Source organism: Mandrillus leucophaeus, unplaced genomic scaffold, assembly GCF_000951045.1.
Source record: "Mandrillus leucophaeus isolate KB7577 unplaced genomic scaffold, Mleu.le_1.0 Scaffold1605, whole genome shotgun sequence".
NCBI lineage: Eukaryota > Metazoa > Chordata > Mammalia > Primates > Cercopithecidae > Mandrillus > Mandrillus leucophaeus.
In genome coordinates this window covers 224,589-242,968 of record NW_012101594.1, presented here as the reverse complement: position 1 = coordinate 242,968, position 18,380 = coordinate 224,589, and the positions used below count along the sequence as shown (strand labels likewise).

Genomic DNA, 18,380 nt, shown 5'->3' with positions numbered 1-18,380 from the left:
ATCAAAACTTTTGCAAGACAAAAAGACACCACAAATAAAATTTTAAAAGAAGCCACAGACTGGGAGAAAATATTTGCAATGCATATAGCTAGCAAAGAATTAGTATCTAGAGTATACAATGAACACAAAAAGCTATAGGAAAAATGATTCAATAGAACAACAAAGGACACAAACAGGCAAATCATCAGTGGTCAATAAACATACAAAAAGATGCTGAATAACACTAGAAAACAGATGCAAGGTAAAACAAAACTGATACTTCATATCCATCAAGCTGGCAAAAGTTAATGTGTGACAGTGAGGTGAGGATGTGGGGAAATTTAGAACTCACACACACTGCTGGGGGAGTGAAAATTGGTCCAACCACTGTGGAAAACAATTTGGTAAGAACCAGTTGAACTTGAAAATACATACAACATACAACTCAGTAATTCCACTAAGTATATATGCCAAACAAACTGCACATTTGCAAAAACAGATATGAGGATATTCACTTCAGCACTGATAACAACGAAAAACTGGAAAAACCGAAATATCCAACTATAGCAGAATGGATAAATAGTTGTGATATATGCCACAGCTGTAATGAATGAACTAAATGAACACATATTTGTAGGAATAAACCTGAAAAGCAGACTTTTGAATGAAAAAAATTACAAAAGGATACAGGTAATACTTATGTAAATTATAAACACATAATAAGCACTACTATATGCCATTTAGGGATACAAATGAAATAAACATGTAAAACCAAGAAAGGGAAGATGCACATCAGTTTCAGGATATTTAGATATGTCTGGGAAAGAAGAGTGGGGAATGGTATACACGAGGATGTTTCAACTGTTTCTGAAATATATTTTCTTTGAATAAAAATCTGAAAAACAATTAAGCAAAATTTTCATATCTGTTTAATCTGTGGGTGATACTTACATGGGTGTTTATATTCTCTGAATGCTTGAAATATTTTATCATTAAAACAAAAATGTATAATCTCAAAATATTAAAACAATTATAACTAAAAATACAAGAGGGTCTCATTAACCAGTTTGGGGGAGTCTATCACAGAGTTAGAAAAAACAAGTCAGAACTTGACCACAATCTCACACTTCGCTTCAGACAGCTCTTCAGATTGGACTATCTGCTTTTATTGGAATGCTAGACACAGCTCTGGAGATTTAAAAAAAAGGAAAGCAAAGGAGCTTTGTCTGAATCGTGATGCTGAATGAAGAACCAGAGTTGAATCTTAAGGTAGGATGGCATGGACTGAGGTGCAACATTCTTTGGACTTGTGGAAGAAATGATCTCTATGAGAAAATTGGCCTATTGGCTATTTAAAACCATTGATTGACATTTAGTGTAAACACAGCACTGTTTTTTGCAGTACGAAATGCCAGGATTTAGTTGACTGTTACCAATTTAGCAGTTAGAATGAACTATTCAGTTGCCAGAAGTGGCTATTTTATTTTTCAGCTCTACTTATGATGTAACAGGTTAGTTATATCATGACTTATTACATTTATTAGAAGAATTAAAATATGAGAATGGCACCTGCATTGCCATTTGCCTAGAGTTTCTAATAATTCAAAAATTTACATAATTAATCTTCTGTTCTACACAGTTCTCTAATTAAAGACCATCTTTCTAGTTAGTTTTGTCTATTTCAGGTTGACTATTTGAGGACAATGTGCTCTTTAGTTTTTTACTTCTACCTACATTATTAGTTAAATGTAATGATCTCCAACAGACTGTAACTTATTACATAATATATTTGGTTAAGAGAGAGACAGACTTGTTTTATTCAATTCCCTCTTTCCTGACACAAGTGAAAAGTTGGGGAGCAGGGCTGCTCCAATGAGGCACCTTAACTGGCTCAGCTTCACTAGATGTGGAAGGAGATGTGGACCGTGACTGGATGTGAAACTTGACGCTCGGGTTCCATACATATGTGTTCTCAACGGGATCAGTCTAGGAGAATAAGTCGGGAAAAACAAAAACCCAAAAAATCACTTTTAAACAATGTGCAGCTCTTAGCAAATTTCTGTAAGGCATGATTACGACAACATTTCTTGAGAAAGGAGGATAACAAACTTTAGTTTGAATATTCACATTAGGGATACATCATTATACAGAAGCATAACCACTAGCTCTAATGTAAACAAGGATTGACACAATAGTTAACCAAAGGCTCCTCCCTGATCTTCACTGTTGATCTCTTACTTTGAGCACTGGTCCTACTGCACATTCTACGTTGGTATTCCACATGGAACTTTTTATTTCACGAAACGAATCATACATGTGAAATAAATGTGGAGTACTTAATAGGATACATACTGCAGATTAAAGATAATTTTGTCCTTGATAAGAATGAAGTTTGGTCTTTTACTACTCATCAATTGAAAGTAAAAAAACCCTAACCTATCAGTTTTGTGCAGGACACTAAAGGAAGTCTTCCCTTTATTTTGCACCAGTAGAAAAATCAGCACTTATATTCAGTCGCATCCTTTTAAACCAAGTATTTTTAGAAATTAAAAATGCTTTGGGTTAAAATTTAGCATAAAAGATCTTATGAAGCATACTGATTGACTAGTCAGTTTGGCAAGTTTCATAGAGACTAGGATTGAGTTTTTAAAATGATAGGACAATGAAGACAATTTGGAAAAGTGGTTCAGGAATTTATTCTGAATATGTTATACAACAAAACAATGCTTAGATCAGAAGTCACAAATCACAAGAACAGCATCAGTTTAAGAATTCAAACATGAACTTATAATTATTTTCCTTTGTTCTTACTATGGTTATATTTTAGAGGGAAGACATGATGATAATGTACCCCTTAGAAATGTCACTGATGAAAGATTCAGGTGCAGTTGAGACTGCTGGCAAAGTAGAACTATTAAAACAATGAATTAAAATATAATGCCCTGTACTCAAAACTAAGTGAAAGGCAAAATTTCTTTAAAATTCTGGGTTGAATGATAAATAATTGAGAATAGAAATACTTGGAAAAGAAGGTTCCCCTAGAAATTAACTTCATAGATTTGTTTTTAGTTCAACAGAACTCTGGGCATGTGGCTTCAATCTCTAAGGGCACAAATTGTTTTCTCGAGTTGGGGATATTTTCCTATTGATAATTAGGTAGAACACTGTTATCCATGTATGATATGTTGCATATGTTAAAAATAGTCAACTTTTCTTCAATGTGGAGAATTTTAAAAATCTGGCAAGTGTATGGGAGGAACAGGCTAGCAGGCTGGGAAACACCACGGTAGCCCTCCATTGGTGCCCACTACGGCCTTCCTGGGTGGTGGACATAGAAAGGTATTCTGGTAACCACAAAGCCACTGCCAGGCCATAAACTTTCAGCTAGTGGATTTGGGAAAAGTAGGGAGAAGAAGGGTCTCAGTGAAGGCATTAGGGGTCTTGGAGCAGCAACCATTTACCAACTGCTAGGATACTCAATATTTTAAAAAGTGGCACCACTGAACTAAAGCTTACCAGCTGAATATCAGCTCTGTACGTGTGATGTGGCTGATTTCATGAAACTAGTATGCCTTGTGAAGTTGGAGAGCCAGGCCTGTATCCCATCTCTTGAGTCCAAATTCAGCACTATTTCTGTTCTACCAGAGGCATCTCCACAGCAGAGTAATTTACTCAAAGTAATTTAATAATCAAGGAGGCTAAGTAATATTATCTCCTTTCCTGATAGTAAATTTTGACCAGGAAAAGAAAAAGTGGAAGAAAATGGGACTCAAGACACATTTTGCCCAGTTTACAATTTTATTCAGGAACAGCCATGGAGAAAGTAATCAGTTTAGATTATAAATATGAAATATGACCCTGAGTTGGGAATACGGCAGAAATGTCTTTCAGTTTCTAAAAGTCTCCTCCTAGTTTTCATAAGATTATATACATTGCAAGGAGAATTAGGAGTCCATGGAGAGGGGCTTCAGTTAAAATGGAATTGAGAAGCAAAGCAGAATTGATACATTTTATACCAGTGAGAACTTAAAACTGACTGAAATATCAATTCAGGAAGTTTTAAGGTATCTAACTAGGGGACGTTCTATGTGTAAAAAAACTGGGCCATCTTAGGAAAATTTAAAAGTTTCTGACCTGTTGCAAAAGGCTTTAGCCCCACAGCCTGACTGAAAGACATAAAATGAGAAGTTCCTGTGTGAAAGGTAATGCTGTGTATATGTGAATAGCTGATATAACGGCTTTGTATATCTGGGTTTGATTATTTCAAAAACTCTTTAAAAATGGGAAAGGCCAAGTGTTTGCTGTTTCCAAAAGCACAGGTTGAAATTTTACAGCAGGTCTGCTCTTTGAGCTGTTTAAACACATGCTGACAGAAGTTGGGCATACTGTCTTATACTTTCTCACATTAAAATTAGAAAACACTGCCTTATGCCATTTTGTCAGTATACGGTCTAATGGAAGGTTATATCATGAAATCAGCAAACCTAAAAAGCAGTGCTTTCTCTAGCCCCAGAGCTGGTTGTTAAAACACTTACCAGCATGTTTGCTGATCCTATGAAAATGTGATATTATGACAGTGGGATATTGGAGACAGGAAAAATACACTATCAAGTTAATTTGTGACTACACAAATTAGTAACTCTTAAATAACTCTTGAGGTTTTTAACACACACCTCTTGGCTCCTCTGTCAAGTCTTATTCTCCTAACTAGTTTTTCTCCATCAATAAAAATGAAAGAGAATATGGATATGGATAGATTTAAAAGTGATTTTCTTTGCTGAATGAGTTAAAAGGTGGTTATTCAGAAATAGAAAATATTTAATTTAAATGAAAATACTTGTAATAAAGTAGAATAATGAAAATTAACATACTAGCTTTTTAGAGTTGTATACTCTTAAAGTAAAAATCAATTTCAGAGTTTAAACAAAATCAAGTAATTTTTCCTTTAAAAAATAGTAAAAGTAAGTGAAAATACTGAAATATTTTGAGATGGTATTAGGCATATTAAAAAGTTGAACTATGTCAATTATAGTGATAGTCGTATCTTTAATTTTAAAAACCTATGAACATAATAATTAAAATTTAAAAATTACCACTTTACTTTCAAAGTGTGTTTCTTTTAAAGACAAAGGACAAAGCTTGGTAAAGATGAATAAACTCAGGGCAAAAACCATTTCAAATATCAAAAAAAAAAAAAAAAAATGTCCAGGACTTTTAAATGAAGCTAATGCTAATAACATTAATAGATTTAAATATTTCATTTCATTTCTCGGTTACCACCAGTGTAAACAATATCTCAAAAGTGGTGTAACACTAAAAATAAGAAAAATACAAATCACTTATTTTTTTTATTCAGGTTTTAATTATTACCAACCAGAATGGAATTTTCAGGAAGTTACTAATTTTAACCACAAGTAAATGCTTACCAATGCATTTATAATTAATGGCTTATTCTATCCACTAAAAAGCAATTAATTCTATTAAACTTTCAGAATATTCAGTGAATACATGCTGGCATTTAAAGATAGCCTATGATTCAGTTTAACAATGAATTGTCAATGACTCTGATATAGTATAGCAGCAAAGCAACTAATTAATACCATTAGTTATTTTATTACGAAGTATTTTAAAACCTTAAAAACAAACATAATCATTATTAATATTATATTTTAGTCACAGAAGTTAAAATATTCTTTTTGTCATTTTTTATGTGCTAAAATACTATAGCATTAAGTATAATAATGCAGCAAAAGCTAATAAACACACATAAATAGCAGAGATATTATAAATTCAATATAAGAAATATCTTTAAGTAAATGCAATTTTTTCTTTTTTTTTTTTTTGGTTAGCTAATTTTCTTTTCCTAAGTAAACATACTTTAAGGTGTTACTCTGACGAAGTCATTAGAAACATCTACTATACTTCAGTATCATTTTTACTTAATGCTCTGTTAAAAAAGAAGAAAAGCTGAATATTAGTGGTACCGTCCACACTGTGAAACATTTTAACGCAAAATGTTCATAATGGTCCCTGAATTTATTAGGATTTTTCTACTAAAAGATCTTCAAATGTATTTTTACAGTAGTACATTAAAAAAGGTTTTTCCTCCCCCCTCAGGATCACAGAACTGATTTTTAGATGACCCGCTTATCAAGAATTCCTCAAATTATGGACAGTATGGTTTTCCCATAAATAATAAAATTAACTAAACCCACTCATCTTGAATATGTATCAACAGGCCTTTTCTACTGCCTAAATAATTACAGATTTGTACAAGTAACAACCCTCTCATAAGAAACCTTGTTTCAAAGTAGAAAACACCAAGATTTGATATGGATTATACATGGTCAACCTACTAAAAATTAGCTTGCATTTAACAAGTTGTTTGTTATTGCTAAACATAAAACTGTAAGTTAAAAAGTCCCAGTTTCTTTTCTTTTCTCTCTTTTTTTTTTTTTTTTTTTGAGACAAGGTCTTTCTCTGTTGCCCCCAATGTACGGCAGTGGCACAATCATGGGTCACTAAAACCTTGAACTCCTGAGCCGAAGAGATCCTCCTACCTCAGCCTCTAGAGTAGCTGTGAATATGGGTATGTGCCACCATGCCTGGCTAATTTTTATAAAACTTTTTTTGTAGAGGTAGGGTCTCCCTGTGTTGCCCAGGATGGTCTCGAACTCCTGGGCTCGAGCGATTCTCCTGCCTCGGCCTCCCAAAGTGCTGGGATTACAGGCTTGAACTACCATGCCTGGCCAAAATCCAGTCTCTATCAATTTTCTTTATCCTTTAGCTAGAAGTATTTTGAAAACAAAGTGGAAGGTAATTTAGTATTTTGTATTTAGAACACGTATAAACTCAAATCTTCAGTGATATATTTATTGCTGTTAACTGCGCTTATGATACAAAAACAGTATTATAGAAGTACTATATCATTTGGAAAACAGTAAATACATTTTATTGCTCTAGAACAAATCCTAACAAATGACTAAAGGTTATGACCAGTAACGGTAAGCTTCCTAGTTATATACAATGCACCTTGTTTCCCTTTAAGAAAATTTATTCTCAAGTTATTTTCAATATACTGATTTGAATATTTAGTCTGGAGAATTTACACATATTCTAACAAAACATAAGAGAAAGTTAAGCCATATGTGGGCTATAAAATTTCTGCTCCAAACTCTAAAGGAACAATCTGAAATAAGACATTCAGCGTTTCTCACTATTAATGAAAGCACTGTGGAAATCTCCCTCATCATTTCTATTTGGACATTAACAATACCATCAATAAAAAGTTTTTCTTCTACTATACTTAATACTACTTATAAAGAAAAGTATTCAAACTGTAAATGAGGTTTAATAGCATACTAGAAAAAAGAATGCAAGAAACATTCTTTTGTAATACTACTTCATTCATACGACATTTCATAAATATTTATTAAAATAGTGCACATTTTCTTGTCTAAAACCATGGTATATAACATAAAATCTTATGCTACTGTTACAACAGAGGCCATTGTTAAGAATGGTAACTATTTGTGTCCTACTGAAATACATCAATGTCCCAGGGAACACTGAGGTTCTACACTACGCCACTGAGATGCTTCTATTTAACAGCTGAGTAATTTGTCATTCTTCAAGCATCTTCACAGCCACTATTACTTTTCAGTGGCTGACTTTTTTTGTCAGATGCTTAACCAAAGAAAAACTGAAGGAGGCCAGAAAAGCAGATAACCAAACTTATTATATCTATGTTTAAAATAATCATATGTAATTATAAGTCAATAGATTATGGTTAATTATAGTTTATTCATATCCCATAGAATAAAGACATAGAATTAAGGAGAGACCTTATAACAGCTATTTCCCTCCACAATTAATTTTTTTCTTATTTCAAGATTCACAAAAAATGTTCTAGGTGGCCAAGGCCCCAGAATGTCTGCAAGGCAAGTGAGACAAAATTAATCCATAATAAAATTAGAGAAACAAATCCTAAATTATAACCTTATTAAGAAAAACAAGTAGTTAAAAATTTAATCAATTCACAGGCTGATGATTTGACCCTAATATAATTGGGCACACAACATATGGTTTTCCCTTCTAGAGGTTATGTAATGTAATCAACATATATTCAGATTCATTTGATAAATCCAAATATCTAATGGTTTTAAGTCTCAACAATTTCCAAAATAATCAAGCAATCAGTTGAACTAGTAAATCTTCCATAAACACAATAATTAATGAGATATCACTTGAATGCAGTTCTACTGGCCATAGTACAAGTATCCGAAATGCTTATTCATTATTAAGCAGCAATCCAAAAATATTATATATGCTATATTAGAGTTATTCAAGTTTATTTTACAACCAACCCTCCACCATACCAGAAAGACAGAACCACAGGAAGCAGGAGGCCACCCCAACTGCTTCCCATGCCTACCACAAACCAGAGAATTCCCTCATCTAGAACTTTCCGAGTCCAAGAATTCTGAATGTAAAGTGTTGATCAATCTCCATGGAGATGACCAGTGAACATTATGAACTTGTATCTATCACTGACTTTCCTTTTTAATGTTACTATTTTACATAGTATATGAAATCCCAACACTGTCAGCTACCCTGTCGCTTTTCCAATAGGGAGTATGTATGTGTGTATATGACTAGTGTTGGGATGTAGAAAAATTCCAACTCTGGGCATGTCAGAATCTTGTAGCACAGGGGTAGTGGTTGACTCATTTCAAGTTGAGAAACATGGAGCTAGCATTAGTATAGGAAGATATTTACAGTTTGTTAATAATACATATATAAATAATGTTACTGATATTTTTTAAATCTTGGAATTATGTTAGAATAGAAAGGATTTATTATTAACATTATTTCCGCAGATGTAGATACATATTTTGGGAAATTCCTTTGAACTACATTAGGAAAAAACCCCAAGATTTCTCCAGAACTGATTTACATAAAATTGTAGTCAATCATTAAGATGTATAATTTATTCCAAATCATTTTTGAATTTTGTACATGAATTATCAAGTTTTCTTTCTACATAATTAAAATCTCTAAGAAACAATCTACATATTTGCTTACAACAGATTCTTAGGAGCCCATGTACTTTATCTCTGACTAATTTAGAAGGCATACTTTAGGATCACTTTTCCCTTTGATCAAAATAAAAAAGATATCTTATCATTTTAGTAGTTTGGTTGTAGTAATTTATATGAACATTCCTAAAGCTTTGCGGCCAAAGCCAAAAAATAAAAAAACACATAAAAGCAGCACAGCAACAGCAGGAGCAGCAGCACAAACATGCAATAAATGTAATAATATACCACAAAAACATTAACAGGTTCCGCAATCACAGGCAAAAGGATGAGAGAGGGGTAAAAGTCTCAGGATGGGTACATAAAGTGCAAAAGTCTCTTACACGTCTGCCTTTGCTAGCTGGAGTACAGGATGGAGAGCGCTTCAACAAAGAAAGGAGAATACAACATGTTACAAATATTTACACACATAAGACTCTCAAGGACTACTATTGTATTAACAGACAAAGTATATAAACATACACAGAAGGCCACCGTTTTGGATAGGCTGAATGTACATGTATTTTTAGGAAAACCTGGAGGATAGGATGGTAAAGAAACAGTTGTTTGGACTACATCTAAGGTTGATAAACTTTTCACTGGCCCATGTACAGTGACCCACACAAGGCTTCATCAAGTGACGGACAATTTCTTTTCTGGAAAGGTTGGCAGTAGCAGACTGGAACAAATGAGAACAAAAAGGATCTAGTGCTCATTTAGTGCTGGCAAACATTTAATAAAATAATGAATTAGCCTGGTCTTAGACATTTACCTACTAAATTTTTACTCTTTTCAAAAATGATTCTTTTAAATAACAAGGCCTAAGTTAGGATTTCAGAATTAAAGATAATATATTAAAATAAAAAGTTATTTGAACAATACTCCATCCTGACTCAACTTCAGCTGTAGTCAAAAGAGGGATTTTCACCTAACATTAAAGAATTAAGTAATTAGGAAAAAAGTAACAATTATCTCAAAATATTTTTGTGATGCTCCAGCAGTAGAGCTTCACTAATATGAAATATCTACTTCAGCAATTTCTAACATTCAATCCAACCTAACGTTTATTGTGAGCTTACAATACGTTGGATACTAAGCAGACTTCGCAAGGGACTGAAAGATAAACAAGACATGGAAGTTCACAGACTGGTAGAGAAGACATCATGCTAGCAACAACGTGACAAATGCTATCATTGAGATACATATAAGGTTTGGATGGGAACCTAGAGGAGAGACAGACAAGATTTTCATGGGGACCTAGATGAGGGAACTTATAGACTAGGTCTACAGGAGTTATAGAAGATTTAAGAAAAAAGTGAAAAGTTCAAGAATGAGAAACACTACCAAAAATTCAGTATTAGTGTTACAATAACTCTGGCAGATAAGTAAATAGGAACTACTATTTTTTTTTTTTTTGAGACAGAGTCTCGATCTGTCACCCAGGTGGATGCAGTGGTGCGATCTTGGCTCACTGCAACTTCCACCTCTCGGGTTCAAGCGATTCTCCTGCCTCAGCTTCCTGAGGAGCTGGGATCACAAGTGCGTACCACCATGCCTGGCTAATTTTTGTATTTTTAGTAGTTTCACCATGTTGGCCAGGCTGGTCTCGAACTCCTGACCTAAGTGATCCACCTGCCTCGGCCTCCCAAAGTCTGGGATTACAGGTGTGAACCACCGTGCCCGGCCAGAACTATTATTTCTTTCCATAGGAAACTGGAATGGAAGATAACTTGAACACTGTCCTATGGAGTTAATAGTAAACCAGGATTAGAAGGCCTGGAGAGTTCTAAAGAAGTTTTTCCATTATGGAGGTTAAAGTCTCAGGTTCAAACCTAGTTACTTTTCCTCAGTTATTAATGGGAAGAATCTCTCTCATCCCTTCTTGCCCCCAAAACCAAACAACGAAACAATAAACAAATCAACTCCAACTCTTCCTCTAGCTATCAATTAATCTCTCCCTTCTTCCTTAATAATCATAATAATATTTATTATGTGAAGAGTATATGCAGATCCTTTTCAAAATTCTTTACATATATGAATTATTTTAATTCTCACAGAAACCCTGTAAGGTAGGAGTTATGATCCTAATTTTAAAGATGAAGGCAGATCAACTTGCCTAAGGCTATAAAACTATTAAGTGGTAGGGCCAGGATTCAAACTTCCTCAGCCAGACTTCTGAAAAATGGTATACAATCGCTGTCTGTACTTTCTAAACTTCCAATTAATTTCTAATACAGTACAATTCAGATTCCGCTTTGATCTGATATTCAGCAGGTCAGTATTTCCCGTTTGTCCTATCTGACCAGCCACCTCTGCCATACCATCACACTGACCATTCTCCTCCTTAATATTCTCCACTCCTCTAGTTTTTCTGACAGGTACTTTCCTGAAAAACAGCATACTTCTCAACTATTGCTCTTTCTTCGCTTTTGTGGAGTCCTATTCCTTCAACCTTTCTTCAATGGAGATTCCAGGTTTCTGTCCTTGGCTCACTGCTACAACCTGTCCCTTGGGGAATCTCATCCACTTTCAACTCTGATTATTTCCAAATCTCTGTTGCCAGTTCACTCCTCTTCCTTAAACTCCTGACGCATATATTAAGTATCTGACTGTCTGCTAGACATCTCCAACTGGATGTCCCTTAGGAATCTCAAACTTAACTTGTCCAAAATGAAGCTGTCACTTTTCCCTTCTGTTAAATCTTTTAATAATTATTACATATGGGACTGCTTAAACCTAAGCTCCGTAATATGAAGTATAAAGTTGAGAAACACAGACCCTCATTCTGGCCTTTGCCAGTGTCTTCATACTCATTTCTCAATCCCTTCCTCACCCTTTTTGTTTGCCAAGCAAGGGACAATTCAAACTAAATTGAAATCTCCCTCTGCCCACAACCCCGTAACTCCCTGCTCCCTCTCCCCACAAGTTTGCTTTGCCTGTCTAGAATATAATCCTCATATGTAGTTCTTTTATGATTTTGCTGAACATACTCATCTGTGAAGACCCAGCTCAGGCATTATTTCCTTTAGTAAGCTTTTCTGGATCCTCCTGGGTTCAATCTGAAATCTCTCTTATTTGTATTACCATGATATACAATCTTTATCTTTTATTACTGTATTTCCCACATGGTGTTATAGTTATCTGGTTATATACTTGTCTTTCCCATTAGACTGTCAGGGCAGGAAATATTGTATTATGCTTAAGGGCAGGAAATATTATGCTTAAGGGCAGGAAATATTGTATTATGCTTAGCATAAGCCTTTAAACTTAAAAATTCTCAATAAATATTGAATGAATCCTTCTGAACGTCCATAGTACTCATGGCATTTATTGCTAGGTATTTCTCATGGCATTTATTGCTTTCCACATTGCATAGTGCATAACTGTATAATTATTTTTCTAATTATAAAATAAGCATTTTGAGGTCTGTTTCCACATCTGCTTTGTCTTTGTAGCCATTATGCCCAGTATATTACTACCCATGTAAAAAGTGCTAAAATGTTTAACATTAAAAAAAAAAAAAACATTTTTGGCTATCTCTACTTCTAAGACTAGAGTCTGGAGTGTGCTAAAACCATGAAAAAGAGTATGAATATCTCAAAATAAATATATTATCACTACACTAAAACAAGTTAAAATGTATCCTGAAACTATCTTTGAAAATGAAGGACAACACATTTTCTAAGCTAATATCATTTAAAGCTAATAATGATGCTATCACCACAGCAATGATTTCTTACCAAAGTGTTTACCTAGAAATTGTCTAATTTTTATGTTTTCAACAGAAAAAGTGAGTTAGAGGAAAACACACCCACACACTTTCTCCCTCATATATACCTACACACACTGTGGTTTTTTATAAACACTGAAATTGAATTCATGGCAAACACTGTAAACCAACACCTTGTCTTAATGTGCAACCAAATACCACTTTAAAACATGTATTTCATATACAGGTCTATGACTTGCCACGAAAACTTTAAGACTGAATATGAAGGTATGCACATAAGGAGAAACCAAAAGAAATAATCTCAGGAGTATATAATTTGGCTAATAATTTTTAAGGTTCAATTAATTAATCCTAGAGGTCTTATTTAATAAAATACCAAAGAAGAAATGGACTACATAATCATGTCTTTCCCTTTAGACTGTCTAAATATATTATATATGTGATAAAATATGTAATATATACAATTATATTCAACATAATATATTGCCTAAGTTGAGGAAAAAATGCATGTAACTTTCTGAAATATACAATCTTCAGGTAGGGTTGTGGTGAATATGTGGATAGAACTTGTGAAAACAAGAATTGAATGAGCAAATTTCAGGAATGCCAAAGAAGCTAGGTCTGATTTTGGTCATAGGATTAAAAATCTTTAAAATGTATGTTTTAAAATTATATTTCCTACCAATTCTCACATAGAATTGACCATCCCCCAAGTATCACTGAAACTATGCTGCCAAGCCTCAGATTTCTGTAACTGATTGTAACAGAATGTAAAAGAAGCTGGAAGATAAAACCATGTTAAATCAAGAGATAAATTAAAGAAGTTAGAAGCCATGACTGAAATTAAATATTTTGAAGCATCTTAGTAAGATGTTATACAAGGTTAAAACCAAGTCCAGAACTCAGTCTGTCAATATTGTCAGACTACTTGCTGAATGGAAAACAATATTAGGGGGACCAGACAGTTAGGCTATAGACACTGTCTCTGTTTCTTAGTGTCTGACCTTTATATTCTAGAGCTTAATCCCTGATTTACTCTTTCATCAGTATATCAGAGCAAGACAACTCTGAAAAAGCAAGTTGAGTACATTCTCATTTGCCAGGCAAATGGGCAATTTCTATTTTTGTGAACTAGGACTAAATGAACAAAGTATAGAATTATAATTTAATCAAATTCAAAACTTACTTAGCACATATTTAATATATGACAATATGTTTCTCAAATATAAAGAGCAAGCAGCTAATTTATATGATTGTAATTAGTATTATCTATAATTTACTGAAGCCAAGCTTTTTTAGGTTCAGCTGAAAAGAAAATGAACTGAAGAGAGTATAGGAAGTTGCTACAAGCTTGGTGTGATGATCCCTGGATCTGTTACTATTGGGATGAAGGGAATAGATTGGGGAGAGAAACAGGAAAATCTAAGCAGCTGAGCTCCATTTGTTCCTCACCCTGTTTATTACCTAGAGAAAGAGGCTGGGGCTAATGTGGACTAGACAGTCCAGGATTGGGCATGTATGGTTGAAGGAAAATATGAGGGTAGAACTGGGAATAATTTCTACAGCAGAAGAGATCTTGGTATCTCTGTTCTACTGCTTTCTTAATAGGTTGAATGGAAATGCCTTTCTCAAGAGACCACTTATCAAAGTAGTCTCAAAGTCTTTTAAAATTAACTCAAACCCGGCCAGGCGCGGTGGCTCACGCCTGTAATCCCAGTACTTTGGGAGGCCGGAGCGGGTGGATCACAAGGTCAGGAGATCGAGAGCATCCTGGCTAACACGGTGAAACCCTGTCTCTACTAAAAATACAAAAAATTAGCTGGGCATGATGGCGGACGCCTGTGGTCCCAGCTACTCGGGAGGTTGAGGCAGGAGAATGGCGTGAACCTGGGAGGCGGAGTTTGCAGTGAGCCGAGATTGTGCCACTGCATTCCAGCCTGGGTGACAGAGCAAGACTGTGACTCAAAATAAATAAATAAATAAATAAATAAATAAATAAATAAATAACTCAAACCCTTCTGTATGTGTCCTAAAGAATATTTTACATAACAATGTATCAGCACAGTGTCCTAATCCCCCAAAGATTGAGAACTTTAAAAAAGTCACTCAAAAATGGGAGAGAAACCTATCTACTCTTAAGAACAGAAGAGTGCCATAATGGTTAAAACAACTGGATTAAATATTTTCTAAGGTTTTTCTCCTTTAAAACTCTATGATTCTACATGTAGAAAAGCCCAAATGCTTACATTCCCCCAAGTTAGAGCAGCAGAGAGTGTTGAGAATATACTCTGTTCTGCCTTGTTGCCTCCTTTCATTTTCCCAAAGGGAAGGGAATGACTGGTATTACATATATTCCTTTTCTTCAAAGCTACTCTTACACATACAAGGATTGGCCAAACAATGTGACTTAAAAAGGAAAGCATCTTGCTCTGAACATCTTCCCATTGTGCCAAAAATCCCAGCATTCATTTGAATTTTAAGTTAACAGGCAAAACATGTGGAGGAAAAATTAGGGGTGGGAACATTTTAACTTAAAACTGTATTGTTTTAAATAAAGTAACTATACTTTTAAGAGGCCTGTGTGAAAGGGTAAAAGTAGGAGTAAAGAAGGTAACTTTGGAGGAGGAAAGGCACCGGTAGTAAAGCTCCAACAAATCAGAAGGCAGCATGAGAACACTGGGTTCCCAGAGACAGAGGGAGAAGAATGATAATATGTTGACACCAAAGGACCTGATTCCTGCAATTTTGCTTAATACTAGCTTTATTCCCTTCTACACCTACAAGCTCCAGCTGCAATTCAAACTTTAGGTCTTCAACATAATCTCCTTTATAGCAACAAGACAGAAAACAAAAAAGAATGTCCAGGAGGATGTGTACTACTCATTAGAGCCTTACTTACTGCAAAGGGCAGGCATATAAGCATCAAGCACAATATAACTATATTTGGCACAGAGAACAACAGAGAGTTGATGTGCTCCTTAAGAATCCAAGTGTGGCCGGCTGCAGTGGCTCACACCTGTAATCCCAGCACTTTGAGAGGTTGAGGCGGGTGGATCACGAGGTCAGGAGTTTGAGACCAGCCTAGCCAACATGGTGAAACCTCACCTTTATTAAAAATACAAAAATTAGCTGGGCACAGGGGCATGCACCTGTAGTCCCAGCTACTTGGGAGGCTGAGGCAGAAGAATCGCTTGAACCCGGGACGCGGAGGTTGCAGTGAGCTGAGATTGTGTCACTGTACTCCAGCCTGGTGACAGAATGAGACTGTCTCAAAAAAAAAAAAAAAAAAAAAAAAAAAAGTCCAAGTGCCTAGCAGAAAAGGAGCTACAGAAGAACTTGAGCATTATACGAAATATCTTGGATGCTGAACTCAAGTATGTCAAAGACTGAATACTGCTGTTCATCATTCTGGTATGACTGAGGATCAAATGAATGAATAGTAACTCTGGGCAGGGAGATCATAGGTACAAACTCTAAAGAGAAACATGAAGTTTGTACCATAAAATATTGGTGGTGGGTAGATGACTGAGTGACGAAGAGCTAAGAAAGTATTTAAGTGAAACTGAACTGATGGACAAGAAAAGAAGCTAAAGAGAATACAGAAAGGGAGGGAACCAGCTTATTAAGAGTAATAAGGACATTATTACTGATGGCATTACATACACTGTTTCTTTAAATCTTCAAACAACATTATGATATTAGTTCTATTATTATTACTATTTGTCTGATGAGCAAACTTAGGATGTAGAAAGGTTAATTTCTTCCAAACCATACACCTAGAAAGTTGTACAGGCAGGATTTGTGCCTACTTATGCACTTAACCAATAAACTGGGAGAATGGAGCTTAGAAAGCACGAGTGGGAAATCATGCCTTTTAGGAGGTGGAATATAAATAAAAGATTTGGCAGCTCTTGTGAGCTCACCTCTTTTATACTAGGAGTTTCCTTGCAGTGCAATAAAATTTACTTTTATGTCTGTACTGAGCTCATGGTTGCATTAATAGAGGGTAGAGGATGAGAAAGGATATTTCTGGAGGAAAAGTAACACTGGGAAATGGCTGTGGGGTACTCAGGCATTACAGGTGGGTGGCAGCAGTGGCAGAGTGCCTGTGAGAGCAGAAACAAGCTGAGGACCTGGCTGGGGTGTGTATTCCTGAAAGATCTGCTGAGAAGACCTCATGTATTTGCCAAAATACATACTGCTCCTAGGTTTTACAACCAAATATATATATATATATATATATATATATATTTTTTTTTTGTGACAGGAAAAGGGATGGAGAGGACTTTGTTAGAAATAAAAAGATTTTCTAGTGGAAAGAACAACTAAAATAATTTACTCAAACTTCCTTCCCTTTCTTTTTAAGGTGAATAGTATCTGTATGAAAATATCATATTAAGTATTTTTAATATCCTGAGCAGATTATAACATGCAATACCATTGTACATGAGGAGAGTTCTCTTTTCATCACACTATAGAATTAACCAAAGTAATTATTTGTTTCGAGAATAGCAAAACACTTATGGAAATGTGCAAACTTCAGTATAAATATTCCAAACATATTCAAAATCACTTTTTTGTTGCATAATTTTTAAACGTCTAGATTAAGAAGTTCCTTTAGCACAGTATTATGCTAACTACTCTTCTGACTATAAGTATTCTAACAAAACAGAAATAATGAAACATTTAAAAAATCTTCCCTGGTTTTAGAAACAGTTCTATGCACAGTATTTGCATTTGAATACATTTTATTTCCCCATTTCTCTAAAGATTAATGTTCAACAGGATAATAAATGCTTTAGGACAAGAATTACTGTGCCATTTAATGTGGAATAGAGAGAATGTTATTCCAGAAGTAAAGAGAATGAATGATATACATTTAACAGGACTTCTAAATTATTAAATTGATAGAATTCAGGAGAGAAAGTGATAATGCAGTCAATTTATAGTGCATATAGTGCATATGTTAACTAAAATCACTTTGCACATCAGAAAAGAAATTCTTTCAGAATTAGAATTTCAGAATTTTTAATTGATTTATTTTAAAATCAGTACTCTATTATTGGCATACAATAAAACCTATTGGAGAAATTAATTAAAAGTAATTTTTTTGATTATACCATCAGAGGTTTATTTTTAACCCACATAGAAATTAAACAGTAAAGTGCTGAAAAGAAAAGTGAAAAGTAAAATAGAAATCACCAGGAAAAATAAAAATAAGCAATTATTTTTATATATACATATATATAAACCAATAAATAAGCATTCTAGTTTTAGAATTCTTACAAAGATTGAAAATACTGGGATTCTACAAGTCAAAGCATTTTTCAAAGTAAATTTTTACTTCATTATGTTTAATACTGATAAATCTTTCATTATATTTAAGATAATAAAGAAGCATATTTTGGCTCACATAAATTTTCAAATGTGGTATTTCTAAAACTGACTGCATTACTAGGCAAATTCTTCAAATCAATTCACTGATCTTTTTTACTGAAGGATGCATTGGTTTGAAAATCAAAGACTTACGTCATCCAAAAAATCAATCAGTGAAGATGAGGAAGAAGAAAAGGAATCCTATTTAACGAATACAG

At 34.3% G+C, this 18,380-nt stretch overlaps 1 protein-coding gene across 1 annotated transcript in view; it reads right to left on the bottom strand.

Moving 5' to 3' along the window:
* CDC42BPA (CDC42 binding protein kinase alpha (DMPK-like)) overlaps positions 1–18,380 on the bottom strand; it is a 267,348-nt gene that overhangs the window by 69,001 nt on the left and 179,967 nt on the right. The window contains exon 21 of the mRNA XM_011975980.1: positions 1,861–1,965. Within this exon, the coding sequence (XP_011831370.1) occupies positions 1,861–1,965 (105 nt within the window). The remainder of the gene's footprint in view (positions 1–1,860; positions 1,966–18,380) is intronic.